Genomic DNA, 14,285 nt, shown 5'->3' with positions numbered 1-14,285 from the left:
TCGGGTGGGTTAGTTCTGGCTCTCCCCGTGTCCTCGGAGCTGCTCTGTCCGCGGTTGGGGGTTGTGAGCCTCGGCCCGAGGAAGGGCTCCGAGCCCTTCGGCTGGAGCAGCGTGTCCCCACGACAGCGACGGTGGCCCCGGCTCCTGCAGAGCTCCCACAGTGCGAGGGGCCCATGTGAATTTGGGAGCTTTCAGCCTTCAGTGCCCCTCCGAAGGTGGGGTGAACGTAGCCTACGCTTGTGATAACAGGAGAGGAAAAGTGAGCTGTTCCGTAGGAGCGATTTAGAAAGCAGTGATTTTAAAGAAGAATGTTATTTTTAATGTTGGTGGAAGTTTCTTTTAATGTTTTTTCAAAGTTGCAGAAGAATAGCGAGTTTCTAATGAGTGTCATGATGATCACATCGTCCCTCTGTTTTCAGGGAGGTGCAGGCCATATTTCAGAATAAAATACAGAAGTGTGGAAATAAATGGTAGGTGGTCTGTAATTTCACATTACAAACTGGCTTTGAAATTTTGCAGGTAAGAGCATGCTGTTTTGTTGAAGTGGTCACAGCACAGTGGAAAAAAAAATATGTCCCTGCAGGATCCAATAGATAGTCCAGGGTATGTTGGTGCAAGCATTAGCTGGGAGTAAAACGGTGCATTTTTCTCTGTGTGCCTTTCCCACAGCCAACACCCAGCTGCTTTGTAGCTTTGTACTTTTTGCTCCGCTCACCTGAGGGCAGACAAGGTAATTGGTTGTATCTTTAATCTTCCTCCTGTTTTTTGTCAGCACCATCAGCCATCCTCAGCAGGATGTGATGTTTCCATTGTAGCAGGAAACAGTTATGTAATGCAGTGTTTGCCTTTTAGTTTTTTTCTGGATCCCTTCTCTGTAAATCTGCTCTGAGTGTGCTCAGACTCTTGGGGTTCAGGGGTCAGTGAAATCAATGGAAAGACTGTGATTAGCCTGAGCATGTTCCTCAGTTCTGTTGACAGTTATTAAGAGCAAGCTGTTTGCACAAGAGGCCTGCTGCCATCCCAGTCAAGGGGTTTTCACACTTCCTTGTTTCCTTCCTACTGTCCCTCCATCGGTTCAGGGAAACAGACACCGGCCATCTGCAGAGCTGTAGGAAAGCTCCCTGGGCCAGCCATGGCTTGGCGTCTGGTGGGTATTCCTGCCGGGTGCTGCTCATGGTGGGCGAGAGACTGGAGCTAAGGTTAACAGAGGTGCAGAGCTGGTGTGCAGAGGGAGTACTGTTGGGAAGGTGGACTATGTGGTGTTAGCTGGGCTCAAAGAGATCAGTTTTTCATTCCTGACCTCTCTCTTGGTCTTAACCATTAGCAGAAGTCACATGGAGACTTGTCCTTACAAAGACTGTCTCCCTCCAGAGAAGTCACCCTATTTTGAAACATCAAAGTGATCACCTGCACTGTTAGTAGGCAGTCCCCTTTTTCCTGATGACTGCTAAATTTTGTGCAATAAGCACTTCATAAATTTTTTTTCAAAATAATGTGTTGAGCCGTGCCTGTGATTTGCTTTTTCAGCGCAGCCTGAAGACCAGCTGAAGTACCAGTTTACCTCTGCTCTCCTTTGTATTTCCTGGATGCTCGAGCTAGTGGTGTTGTGCTGGTGGTTTATTAGTATCAGCAGTGTTGTGCTTTGACTCCAGATGTTGGTGGTCTTGGTGTAGGAACTGCCAGAATCAGTCAGATTTTGTACTGAGCAGCACCAGGGTGAACTGGTGCCGTCAGAGAGTCGTGCTCTGCGAGTCTGTGAAAGCTTGCAAAGCCCGGCTGTTTGGCCAGTAAGATGAGATCTCTTATGAGAAGGAGGAGAAGACCCTGCAGTGTTTGTTCTCATTCTTTTGAGCCTGTCCTTTTGGGAAGAGGTTTTAAAGCCTTGCGTTCATGTGGCAAGGAGCTCGATAGGGTGTGTGATGACAAATAATGAGACTTGCATTTCTCATCTGTGCTTTCCACCTCTCCACTTCCTCTCATTTTCTTCTGAGATTTTTGTGTCGCTTCCTCTGCGGCCTGTTCACGTTCTCCTGTGAAGGTGGGTGCTTGGTTTTCCCCAATGGTTTCTTGAATGAGACATGGCTTGGTCTTTTAACAGGGGATTTTGGGCAGAAGGTTTTCATTTTGCTTTGATGTTTGTGCCTGTTGATGTGTGACTTTCCCTGGATCATGCCAAGACACAGGAGCTGTGAGTTGTTCCTCTGTCCTGAAGGCATGGCTGGTGTTGTCAGATGATGGTGGGGCCCCTGGGAAAGAAGTACTGCATGCGTCAGTGGATGACAGCTAGCCTGGGAAATATTGCAAACTGTGTGCTTGATAAAATGTCCAAGGGTTCCTTGCATGAGATGAGGAACTGTGTGCGTGAGGAAGGGTCTGATTTGATCTGTGTGCAAGGTTTTGCACTAAAGCTGGATGCTTATGGTAACGCCTTTCAGGTTTGTTGTATTGACATTTGCATGTACTAATTCTAATTCACCAACGTAGCTTCAAGAGATCAGCAGCGTGTGGCACCTGAAGAAGACTCAAAATGATCAAAGTGGGTAGGTCCCACTAGAAACAACCTTTACCAGTAGGAAGGCTGCCTGGTTTGCTCCTAGCCTGCCGTGACAGAGAAATGCAAGCCTCCCCAGAGGGCTGGCTGCCCTCTGATGCCTGAAGGGAAAAGCACCACATAGTTTTATTGGTGGGAATTGTCCCAGGGAGGGATCATGTCCATTAAGTGGAAGTGACTGCAGCTGACTTCACCTCTGTTCACAGGAGAGGGGGAGAGAGAGAGTGCATTAGGTCTAGAGAGCCTGAAGAGCAAGATGGGCCAGAGCCAAGAGCAGGCCTGGCCCTGAGCGTAATGAATCACACTGAAGGCTGCTGCCTTGTTTTGCCCAAACATCTCTTGGCTGTGACTGGAGCTTGGAGGCTGGCCCTGAGGTGGGTGCCTGCACCTACACTGTGGACATCTAAAGTTAAGTGAGATGAATTCCCCCAGAGAGACTGCTGCATGTGACCTGGGAGTAAAGGACAAGTATGGCCAGTGCAGTGTTTCAAACATGGAAATGTGTTTAAAAAACAAACAAACCACAAAAAACAAACCAACAACCCACAAACACACCAAAAAACAAAGGGGCAAGTACTGCCCCTTGTAAATTCTGATTCTTTTGTTTGCCTCTGATAAGTTTTAGCATTGAGTTGTGCTCCAGTACCTCTTCCGTATTTTTTTGCCTCATCTTGATGTTGCACGTTACATTCTTTTGGAGGTTTTGGTTGGAAATACTTGGATGACCTCCATCTGAAAAGCATATTAGATGTATTCTAGGGACTTGTATATATATATTTTACAATATCTTATGTGATCTCAATATATGAGTGTACTGAGCAGTATATTTGTTGTGTTTTTTTTTTCTTCTGTTGTAAGGAGTGAGAATAAGTACTACCAACACCTAAAGCTGTAATGTGTCTGAGGTCCGTTGTCCTGTCTCTCTCATACCCCTAACACTCAAGCCAAAAGTGCAAGTTTTGTTCACGCCTCCTTTGAAAACAAAAACTTTGTGGTTTGTGTATTTTTTGTTTGTTTGTTTGTTTAATCACCAAAAAAGGCTAAGTTCTTTTTGCATTTGTCATAGGGTAAGGGAGCACCAGGCAATGTGACACTGCTGAGCTGAATTCAGCAAGTGGACCAATAGAGGAAGGGCCTGTCAGGGAGAATGTTACACAAGCCCAGAATGACAGTTAACTGAGACCACCCCTCATCTACCACTCCAGTGAGTCAGCGTGGTCTCCCCCTCTTCTCAGGGTGGGAAATACAACACTCAACTTGGGCCTGCCTTGGTGTCAGGTTCTGGGCAGTGGCTCAGCACCAACACATAATATTACACCTTGTGTCCTCATTATTTTGGGTATCTGCATAATGATGTTTCCCCATAGTCTTTTATTGCGGGTTTTTATAGCTAGATGTCAGCACAGGCTGGCAGTCAGATCAGTCCACACTATCACCATAGAGCTTTCCAGCCCTTCAAGGTATTGTTCTGTCACTTTCACATCCATAGCTCATACATACCAAAACTCCTCACACAATTCTTGTTTGCCCTGGCTGGTCAGATGTGGTTCATTATATCCAGTTATTCTACTCCGTATCAAGGCAGAATCTTGATGCTCCTGTGACACTCCACCTCTCAGCCTGTCATCTGTCAAACATCTTTCATACATGCACTCATGCTTACAAACAATGATGTACAATGCAAGTAGCTCAAGCTTGTATAAGTGTATTCACTTGTTGCACACTAAATTACAATAGAAATTAATATGGCACAAGCAGTAAGTCAGGCAGCATTGGGTCCTAATACTATTAACCTTTACAAAAGCAGTTTTTTGTTAATCATCATGTTCTCAAGGAAGTTTCCAGACAACGCAGTTGCTCAAGATACAACTCAAATTGCATATGCTTTTGTCAGACCCTACAGCTTGACCTGGTGTGGATGTTACGGATCAGAATGAAGTAGTTGTACTCCAGATGCCCTGTGTCCACCAGCCCAAGGCACGTTGCACTTATGGACCCCTGAAGTGCTACGCTGCTGGAACACCTTCTAGCTATTCTAGCACTGCCCAGTAAGGCTCACCTGCATCCTCCACCGCAAGGGATAGGCTTCATCAGGGGAAGGTTTTACTCATATAGTTACAGTTAGAAACCTGTCCCAGTTACCTTTAATAACAAAATTAGTCCACAGTGATACCACTGTACAGCTTTCCAGCAGTTTTGGATGTTGGTCTCCTCTTGCTTGTTGATCCACAGTCCATACTAAGGCTTGTCATACTCTATTGTTCTTGTCAGCATTGCTCTGTCACCCAAAGCTTATTATACCAAGTTATTCAACTTTTGATCAAGACAAGATCTTGATGCTCCTGTGACATTGTTTAAAATTGAATATGGATGATTGTTTCCAATGACATTGTTGATGCAAGTGGCTTGGTTTCTCATTTTTCTCACATTAGACTAGAACTTCCAAACCATCAGTAATCCAAACCAAAAAATGTTTAGATAGGAATAAAATTGAACACTAATCTCTGTCCAGTTTCAGCCTGTAAAAGCATGTGACTGAAATAAGGCCCAGTATGAGTTAGTATGCATCTGTAGTTCTGGACATCTCCTCCCATTCATTCTTCTTTCCAAGAAAGCTTTGGGGTGTGCTCTAGAAGAGAAGTTAATTGTTGTCTTTTCAGGCAGTGATTATGTAGCTCATTCTTTCAGGGTGGATCTTTTTTCTGTGCTCACATGCCCCTACCCTGCAGCCTTAAGTAGTGTCGATGCAAGACAGAAGATAAAAAAAAAAAAATCAGTTGCTAGTTCATTCTTTGTGTTTTCTGCTTTGCTATTTCAGCCATGCAGAGACACTCATATAATAGCCCATATTTTGTTCTTTAGAACAATTTTACTATTTCCTTCGACCAAAGAAGGAAAACCCAAACAGAGTCACTGAATACATACACTGTGCCTTTGCTGGCAGGAGAGATACAGTGTGCAAGCTACATAGTGGACAACTCTAGGCAACAGTAGAAACTCATTAGACACCAGAGGGCTGCAGGAGGGCAGGATAAAGCTATCTTCAGTATTCTGCATTGAAAGGGTACTCCTTGTGATTTTTGCACCTGAAGGAAATCAAAGAGGAAAGATTACTCTCAAGGCTGAAATAAATGCCATATAGAGCAACACTGGCTGTATAGAGGAGCCTTCAGGGAGGCTCTGAATTGTGTAACTGCAGAATGAGTTTAAGAGACTTATTAGTGTACAAGTGGCACACATGACCAACAAGCTCAAGTATTTTCCTATTATTCAGGCACTGAATAGTGGTGGAATCAAGTTACTTTCTAGATAAAGAGTTAAAGTTCACACTGCTTACAGAGACAAGTTTCTGTGGCCTTTCAGCCAAGGCTTCTTGTCTGGCTATAGGCTTCCAAAGTGCACATCTGCAAGCAGTTGTGCTCCATACTGTGCTTCAGATGGTATTCCCTCCCCCAACCACCTATGTAAGAGCTGGCATCAGTTTATAATGGCATTTCTTTTATTGTGAGTAATATGTTTAAAACTGCCTAATGCTCATTTCTCCAATATGGACATAGCCAAAGTTATCAACTAAAACCCTCCTCTTGGCACTCCAGGCACACAAAGTTTCCTGCAGAAAGGATTCACAATGAGTACACAGTATGGCTTATACTCATCCTTTAGTCAAAGTGAAAATATAACTCCACTAAGATGTTAAATAACAGATGCTTCATCCCCCAAATTATTTCATATTTCAAAATATACTCAATTGAAACAGCTATACAAGTACCTGTGAGATTAGAATAAAGATTATTGAAAACTTAATAAGAGTTTGAAGGAAACAAGCTGTCACTTACATGATCATTTCACAGATCCTCCAGTTTCTGTTTAAACTAAGAAGGGTTGCCATCTCCTCTTTAGTCAATTCAAAGTCAAACACCTAAAAAAAATCCAGCTCGAAATCACCTCTTTGAACAAATCAAATCAGAAGGAAGATTCACAAGATTAAAGAACAAGTTCACATCAGAAAGAATGCTGCTTAGAAATGATGGCTTCATGAGACAGGGAAAGGAAAAGAAGTCTCTTTGGAAGACTTTCATATTTCAGTAAATCCAGCTATGTTACTCCTGAAATCTTGATGTCCAGTATCAGGAAAAAAACCCTGACTTATCAGTCAGGGGAACCATGTGGTTTACTAACACCAGGACTCTTCCCTTAATATTGCTTACTCTATATTTTAAGGAATGTTACTGTACTTGGCCTCAAAGCAAGCCCTGCCCACCACTTCATCCACAAGTCACAGAAAAGGAGACACTATGTAAGGTGACTGAAAAGGTTATCAGCATACGGTTTCCAAGAGCTCTGTCTCTCTCTTTTCTCCAAGTGTAGTTTTCATTGTAGTCCTAGCTTCCAGACAGAGAGAAAAAAGCCCAGTTCTCTTGCCTGAGGAGGATTTGGGAAGGGTGAGAAAGGATCACTGCTTGCTCTGCTGGGGGAAGGCATGCCATCCCTGAAGGGCAGCAGCCAGGTCACTTGTAATCACTCACCTTGAAGTTCTCCACGATGCGCTGTGGTGTGACAGACTTGGGAATTGCAATCACATTTCTCTGGACCTGGAAGCGAAGGAGAACCTGCAAGAAGAGACCACTGAGTCAGAGAGAGGACGGCTCCTGTTCTGGAGGAAGCAGAGCCTGTTCCAGCAGCTGTTTTCCCTAAGCTATACCTGTTTCTGCAGAGCTGCATTTCAAATCATTCCTGCTCCTGTGGCCTAGGCAGCACTTCCTGGAGAGCAAAGAGGGAAGTGGTGGAGGCCCATATGGAAGGCCTCCTTTCCCATGCAGCTCTGGGACAGTCAATTCCTTTACTTCCTACCTGGACCTCCAGCAGTCTATACAAGACTTCCATTCTCTGCGAGAGGACTTTAGAGGGGAAGTGACATCTGAAGGTGGGTCAGGAATCTTTTCCTGGCTGAGGGCCAAAAAGCTTCTTCAAGTATATATCGCAGGCCACATACTAGACAACCTGCACTGCTACTTACCACCACAGAAGAGCACCACAGTTCACAGGGAACACTGACAGAGACTGTACTCTCTCTCTTCAGGTGCAGTTTCCTTAATGGCTGTGTTACAGGAAGGGGTACCCACTGTACTGTACCTATGTACCTGTGCTGGGGTTTTGTTGTGCTTGGCTGCAATCTCTTTGATCTTGGGGTCATCCAGAAGGGAAGGATCCTCTGGCTTAGACCTACACAGAGACAAAAAAGGAAAAAAATGGCAAAGAATCTCTGCAGAAAGATTTTACCTAGTATGAATACATATTAAAAAAATATATATAAGTGTGCACACACACCTGCACCATTACTCATTCAATTAGTCTGAATGCTTCAAACTTAAAGCCCACTAACCCACTTGGAAATTACCTGTCAGGGCGCCCAAGGGGACAATATGCTGTCACAGTGATCCCTTTGGATTGGCAATAGTTGATAAGCTTTTCCTGGGTAAGGTATGGATGACTCTCGATCTGCCAACACAGGAGTAGAGACTGTGTAGAACTACTGCAGTGTTCCCATGCTCCAGAGATTTTCTTCTGAATCTTAATTTCTTAATTACAGGCTGCCTTATCCTACCCTGCATGTGGTCTGTGTGACAATACAAGACTATAATTCTACAGGGCAGTAACTTCTATATTAAGTCCTTATGTGCTTTTTGGATTTTGTTCTGAGAGGCTTTATAAAAGTCATTGATTACAGTCAGAATGATAGCTCATGTCTGGATTCTTTATCCCTCCAGAGAGAATGCTTCATAGGGAAATACTCCAGAATTTGTAAACAGTGGTTTGACAAGGTGAGACAGAAAGGAAATATTCCAGTCCTTTTTGTACCAAGAAATATTCAGAGCACAGGATTCAGAGTACATGCTCAGTACTTTGTTCTGCCTATTTCCATCTCCTCATTCAACTGGAATCAGATCTTTATAATCCCTGAAAACTATTCACCTGCACTCACTTTGCAGCTTACCTGGTTATTTGCAGGCTTGTATTTCAGTCCTGGTTTGTTCAGGATTCTTTCAGTCTGCTCACGGTTAAAGTTGGAGATTCCAATGGCTTTTACCAGACCACAGTCCACCAGCTCTTCCATGGCCTAACACAAAGGGGAGCAAAGTCAGCATCCAGTACACAAGACATGACCTGAATACATTCTCCCTGATGGGGCTTGTTTCCCTTCATGGGAAGCACAAAATAAGTGTTTGGAGTTGCCAAGTTTTTGATTCTCAAGGGGAAAGTGGGTACTGGTAGTATCTGTGCCATGTCTTCTATCACACCAAAGCCCAAAATCATTGTTAAGACTGAAATTCACCAAGTTACACAAGGAAAAGAAGACTCTTAAGTCCACTAATGTGAGAGTACTGGAGGGCTATGCCTTAGGAGGATGGCAGGATCACAACTTCAGTGTCTATTTCTGCAAAATCTGTTTGAGCAGTTCAAGAACTGCATGAGAACTGTGGTGAAGAAAAATAGTACGGTTATGGTCAAGTAAATAACTTTGTCTAACCTCAGTCTCGTGTGCAGCTCCACTGAAAGTGACTGTGCAGCTCAGTGACTTGAGCTGCTAATCCACAGGGAATAGGAATAATAGCTTGACTGAGCATGCACATTTTTAAAAGGTACCACATACTTTTGTGAATTCTTTCCAACTAATTGTGCATACATGCGTGAGCCGTTCTGTGACTGTTGAAGCTAACACCACTGCTGAGGACAGAAGGCACGATTCTTCCACTGTGGCTGAACTTACCTCCCATGTCTGTAGAATGTCTGTGTTGCTGGGTATAGACATGCCTTTGTCATCTGTGGGAAACAGCTCCTCTCCTGCCTGTCAGTGAGAGAGAAAATGCTTGAAAATCTGTTGAGAAGTTCACTTAATACCATGAGAGCTCACAACCATGATAGCTTAAACTTCTAGTGCAGGCAAGAACACTAATTCTTGTCTACATTCACTCATTCCTTCCCGAGGAGCAGGACAAATTTAAGTAATTTTTGCCAGTGACCATTCCCATAAAGACAAGTTTTTCTGCTGGATCCCTCAAACTGATGACTCACCCAAACACCTACAGGGACACACACCACTCAGAACTATAGCCTCCAGTCTCATACATGCTCACTTCATATCATTCTTTTGTGCCCACTTAAAAAGAACTGTTTTGGTCTTTTTCCAGAAGGGCACAAGGGACTTAGGTACTGGGAACATGTAGCTTTGGTCTATACACCACCAGATCTGCTGAAAGGAGGTATTATGTGCAGTGACGGTTCTTCCATGACAAAGCTCAGTGTAAAGCTGCTAGTACTAGGAAAATTAGAAGAGCCTTTGTGTACAAGTTATGAAAAGGCACCAAGACTGAACTGTGTTTAACAGCTGTTTACTACTGTCATCATAAGACAGTTTCACTTTCATGACTTTGTTAACATAAAGCTAAAATAGAGTACAAAATAAAGATGAGCATCTCAAAAGCAACAGGTAGGATGGAGACTGATCAGACCATAGCAGGAAGGAAAGGCTGAGACTAAAAATGGTCAGCCTGAGACATCAGCTCCTTCACTAATCTGTGAAAGAGTTTAGGCCCCCAAGAAGTTTCATCTTTTGAATTCCTGTCTCAGTGGAGCAACACTAAGGCTCCTACATGCAAGGTCAGCTCAACTGGACTGTATTAAGTACTTGGTGATTAAAGAGAGAAATGAGAAACAAGCATTTTCTTTCACCCTCCGATTCTGTAACATGCAGAGAAAAGAATTTCTGTCAGGCAGCAAAGCACAGCCCTCCTTCCTGCAAGGGGTAATCTCCAGATGAGCATACACTGATTCATAAGAGAAAGGCAGAGCAACCTATCTTATTCTTGCAGCTGGGAGAGCTACCCCTAGTTTTCAGACCATCATTCCCAGGATCAAAGGGGTATGCAAGCAACAGTCTTAGGGCAGAGATCAAGAGCCTGGCTCACATGGCCAGAATCAAGCTGAGCACCAAAGCAGTGCTGGTACACACAACAGACATGGGATTGTCTTTCTCAGCCAGAGCAATTGTTGGGCCGTAAAGCCATATAGCTCCCCAAAAGCAGCAGTCACAAGAAAGCAAGCCAAGGGCATTGCTGTTATTGTACCTTAAAACCAAAAGGCCAGTGCATGAGGTAGAGATCCAGGTAATCCAGTTTCAGGTCAGCAAGAGTCTTCTGGCAGGCTCCCTTCACCAGAGGCTTTTCATGAAATGTACACCACAGCTAGAGACAAAAAGCCAAGGCACACCGTGACCTCCTGGGTTAATGCTCTCGGGTGCTCTGCTGCACAGGAGAGAAATGCTCCATCTTCTTTGGAAAGTGACATGGAATGAGGCCATCCTCACGCTCTTCAGATGAAGCTTCCTCTGTGAGCAGGACTGGCCTGACACTGAAGGCAGTGTGCGCAGTGGCAGCACATGCATATGAGAAGGATCATAATACAAAAAGCCCCCTGGTTCCATTAATTAAGACATCATCAGTGCTACTCCCTTTTACACAGGGTCTGCCTTTGCAATGGGTGGCTTTTAAATGAAGACATGTATCTGTCATTCCTGACCATGCATAAAACTCCTGCATTGAATGTAGCAGGCAAACCCAAGAAAAATAAGACAAGCCACAAAGAAGTGGCTGGCATCAGCCTTTACCAAGGGGAGAAGTAACTTCAGAATCCAGCTAAACACCCTGTTTTCCTTAGTAAGCAAGAGAAAGGAAACCCACCAACCACACCTTCCTTGGGACATGTACTGAGCAGATGACACTGTGCCAAGGTGCCCAGAACCTCATCTTCCTCCCACGGCAGAGACACCCCTTTGGCAGGACTGCGAGCCCAGCTGCTGGAACAAGCACCAGCCACTGCCAGGCTCGTCTCCTCTGCTGTGCTTTAGCAGTCTGCGAGGTGCAGTTACCAAGTTGGTTCTGCCTCTGTATCAGTCCTTTACACCAAGTGATCTCAGACCTCTGCCTCACGGGTTTCTACCTTGCTTGGTGCTACCTGGCCCACTCTACCTTTTCCTGCTTCCCTTCTTCTGCACCAGTTGGTCTGCAGATGGCCTCTCTGCTCCATCAGAGCTATGAGATGCAGGGCCAGGTTCCACCTCATCCCTCCCCCAATGCTTCTGGGTCTCCTCATCAGAGTGCCAGACCACAGCAGGGCTGCGGTACTCAAGTTCTCAGGATTTTGGGGGGGAAACAGAGTCTTGATTTCCCTCAGTGTTATCAGATTGACTAGAGAAGAAAGGTGCCACCAGACGGTTAGGATAAGGGCAATTCTTCTCCCTGCTCAAGAGGAAACTCTCTCTTCCTATTCAATGGCTACAACAATAAAAATTGCTATCAGTGGACAGGAAAAAATCTAACCATATCACTGTGCTGATGAAGTGAAACAAGAAAGCAGTATCAGGAGTGATCTCATTTACATTATGAGCTTCTCCAATGCTACAGCATAAAGCTAGTTTAGTTTCCTGCTGTAAACATATCACAGGTAAAGCAGTCTGTCCATGATCCAAGATTATCTATCTTTACCTTGCTGACAATGAAGAGGTCCTCTCGTTTCACAACACCTTCCTTGATTTTCTGCTGGATCCCATCCCCAACTTCCTTCTCATTCTGGTACACGTAGGCACAGTCAAAGTGGCGGTACCCAGCGTCAATGGCAGCCATCACTGCAGCTTCCACCTTACCTGGTGGGGACTAAAGGGAAAAGGGTATCATGCACCTCGATTTGGGATTCTCACATGCTGCTCCTTAGGTAACTAGAGGGCAGGAAAACACACAAAGGGGCTTTAAGAGGAGCTTTTCCATAAAGCTTTCTTAGGTCCGTACACATCTCAAGCAGAGGCTCCCGAGCTCACAGCCAGCCTCCAGCCGTTCCTCTGTCACCCCACTCCCGGGCAGGGCTCAGCCCACCACCAGCACAGCTCTCCACAGCCGGGCCAAGGCCTCCTCGCTTCCCCACACCCCTTCGCAGAGGAGAAGCCCCCGGCAGCTGCCAGTCGGGGGGCTCAGCCCAGCGGAGGGGCCTCAGCCCAGGCCTCAGCGACCCGCTTCCCTGGGCAGAGCCCCGCAGGAGCTCCGGCTGCTGCGCGGGGGCAGCGGGCAGGGAGGGACCCCTCGGTGCCAAAGGCCGCAGCGGCACCGCCGCACCGGGAGCGAGCGGCCGCCACGGTTACCTTCCATGTGCCCAGCCCCAGGAGGGGCATCTTGGCCGCGGCGCCCAGCCGCACACAGGCCGCCATTGCCCCGCTCGGGAACGCGCCGCCCGCCGAGCGCTTTAACGGCGGCCGACCCGCCCCGGGGCTGCCGGTACCGCCCTTCCGGGGGTGGTGCCCCCCGCCCGTCCCGCCGGTTGGTAGCGCTCGGCCTTCCCCTCCTTAGCAGCCAATCACCGCTCAAGTCCTGCCCCGGTGGCAGCACCGCCCAATCAGCAGCAAAGCGGGGCAGCCAATGGGGGTCCCGGCCGGTTGCTGTGGTAAGGTATGGGGGGAACTACCTGCGTGCGAGGCGGGGGGTGTCCGGGGGTGCTCTGCACCGCCCCTGGGCCGCCCGCAGCGCCCCCGCCCGGCCCGGGCCCGTTTGGCGTTTGTCCGAGGGAGGCGCTTCCCACAGGAAGCGACGCAGCCGGGCAGCCGCTGTCCGCAGCGGGCGGCCGCGGCCGGAGGAGCCGTCTGCTGTAGCCCAGGGCAGAGCCGGGCTGTAACGGCCGTGCTGGGGCCCAGCGGGCCTCACCCTGGCGCCCCCGGGCCGGGCCAGCCCCGGGCCTTCTGCTGAGGCTGGGTTCTGTGGGCTCATGTGAGAGCTGAAGTCAGTTAAACATCGCGGAGGTGATGAATCCGCCGGGGTGTGCCCCGCGGGCCTCTCCTCCCGATGGAGTCCCCTATCAAAAGATAAGGGCTGAGGGCAGCTGTGCCCCGACCCGGCTTGTCTCTGTGCAGGGTTCAGCTCCTGCAGCGCCCTGTCCCTGTGCCACGGGTTGTCCGTGTGTATCTCACTTGTGATACGCGCTGGGGTGTTGCAGTGCCCTGTTGCAGTTCACCCCATCGGTTACCCCATGGAGAGCCTCTTTCATTCCGTGGCACTTTAGCCCACGACTTGTAAACAGTAAAGCCAGGGGGCTGTCCCGAAATGGGTCAATAAAGAGGAGTCCTGGGGTAGGGCATGAGACAAAGGTCTCTTGCTCTCAGTGCATGGAGCTGCTCCCTCGCTGCTGACTGTGTGGTTGCAGTCGGTGAGCCATGGGCTGAGGAAGGGCTGAGCCCCTTGGCTGGAGCAGCGTGTCCCCATGACAGGGATGGTGGCCTGGCCTGGTCCCAGGAGACTTGTGACCCTGCATGCTGATGAAGTGAGACGGCTAGAGAAACCTCGGTGTGGCTGGCTTGCGAGAGTGGGGAACACCCTGTTCCCCTCTCCAGACAATGCAGCTTTCACTGTGGGGTAAGTGAGCTTATGAGTAACTTAGAAAATAATGAGTATGAAACACTTCATTTTAAATGTTGGGAGAAAGCATTTTTTAGTATGTTTTCAAAGCTGCAGAAAAGCAGTGAGTTTTCATTGAGTGTCACAATGATCACATTGTACCTCTGTCTTTAGGAAAGTACAGACCACATTTCAGAATAAAATGTACAAGTGTAGAAATAAATGATAGGTGACCTTTAATTTCACATTAGAAACTGATTTGGAAATTTTAGAGAGGCAAAATATGCTGTACTGATGAGCTG

General features: G+C 47.0%; 1 protein-coding gene across 2 annotated transcripts; it reads right to left on the bottom strand.

Annotated features, from left to right (window-relative positions):
- Positions 1–4,240: 4,240 nt before the first annotated feature.
- Positions 4,241–12,895, bottom strand: LOC137664166 (aldo-keto reductase family 1 member B1-like). 2 transcript variants are annotated; one of them, XM_068401947.1, is made up of 11 exons: positions 12,741–12,895; positions 12,094–12,261; positions 10,678–10,794; positions 9,321–9,398; positions 8,547–8,669; positions 7,950–8,050; positions 7,685–7,774; positions 7,403–7,498; positions 7,254–7,312; positions 7,078–7,161; positions 6,384–6,470 (listed from the first exon to the last, which is right to left on the bottom strand). In XM_068401947.1, exons 1-11 carry the CDS (start codon positions 12,804–12,806, stop codon positions 6,463–6,465), a joined length of 990 nt encoding a protein of 329 aa, XP_068258048.1. In that variant the 5' UTR covers positions 12,807–12,895; the 3' UTR covers positions 6,384–6,462. The 2 variants fall into 2 exon arrangements, with proteins under 2 accessions (XP_068258050.1, XP_068258048.1); XM_068401949.1 differs by lacking the exons at positions 7,254–7,312; positions 7,403–7,498 and adding an exon at positions 4,241–5,637 and having other exon boundaries at positions 6,388–6,470; positions 7,693–7,774; positions 12,741–12,893.
- Between the last annotated feature and the right edge of the window lie 1,390 nt (positions 12,896–14,285).

This window comes from Nyctibius grandis, chromosome 5, assembly GCF_013368605.1.
Source record: "Nyctibius grandis isolate bNycGra1 chromosome 5, bNycGra1.pri, whole genome shotgun sequence".
Classification (NCBI taxonomy): Eukaryota; Metazoa; Chordata; class Aves; order Nyctibiiformes; family Nyctibiidae; genus Nyctibius; species Nyctibius grandis.
This window is presented reverse-complemented; position numbering and strand designations above follow the sequence as displayed.

Coding starts and splice junctions, on each gene's coding strand:
- LOC137664166 (XM_068401947.1), bottom strand. CDS start 12,806: ATGGCGGCCTGTGTGCGGCTGGGCGCCGCGGCCAAGATGCCCCTCCTG. Junction 7,775..7,949: donor CCCCTTGGGCGCCCTGACAG/GTAATTTCCAAG, acceptor GTCTCTGTGTAG/GTCTAAGCCAGAGGATCCTT. Junction 7,313..7,402: donor ATAGACTGCTGGAGGTCCAG/GTAGGAAGTAAA, acceptor TTTGCTCTCCAG/GAAGTGCTGCCTAGGCCACA.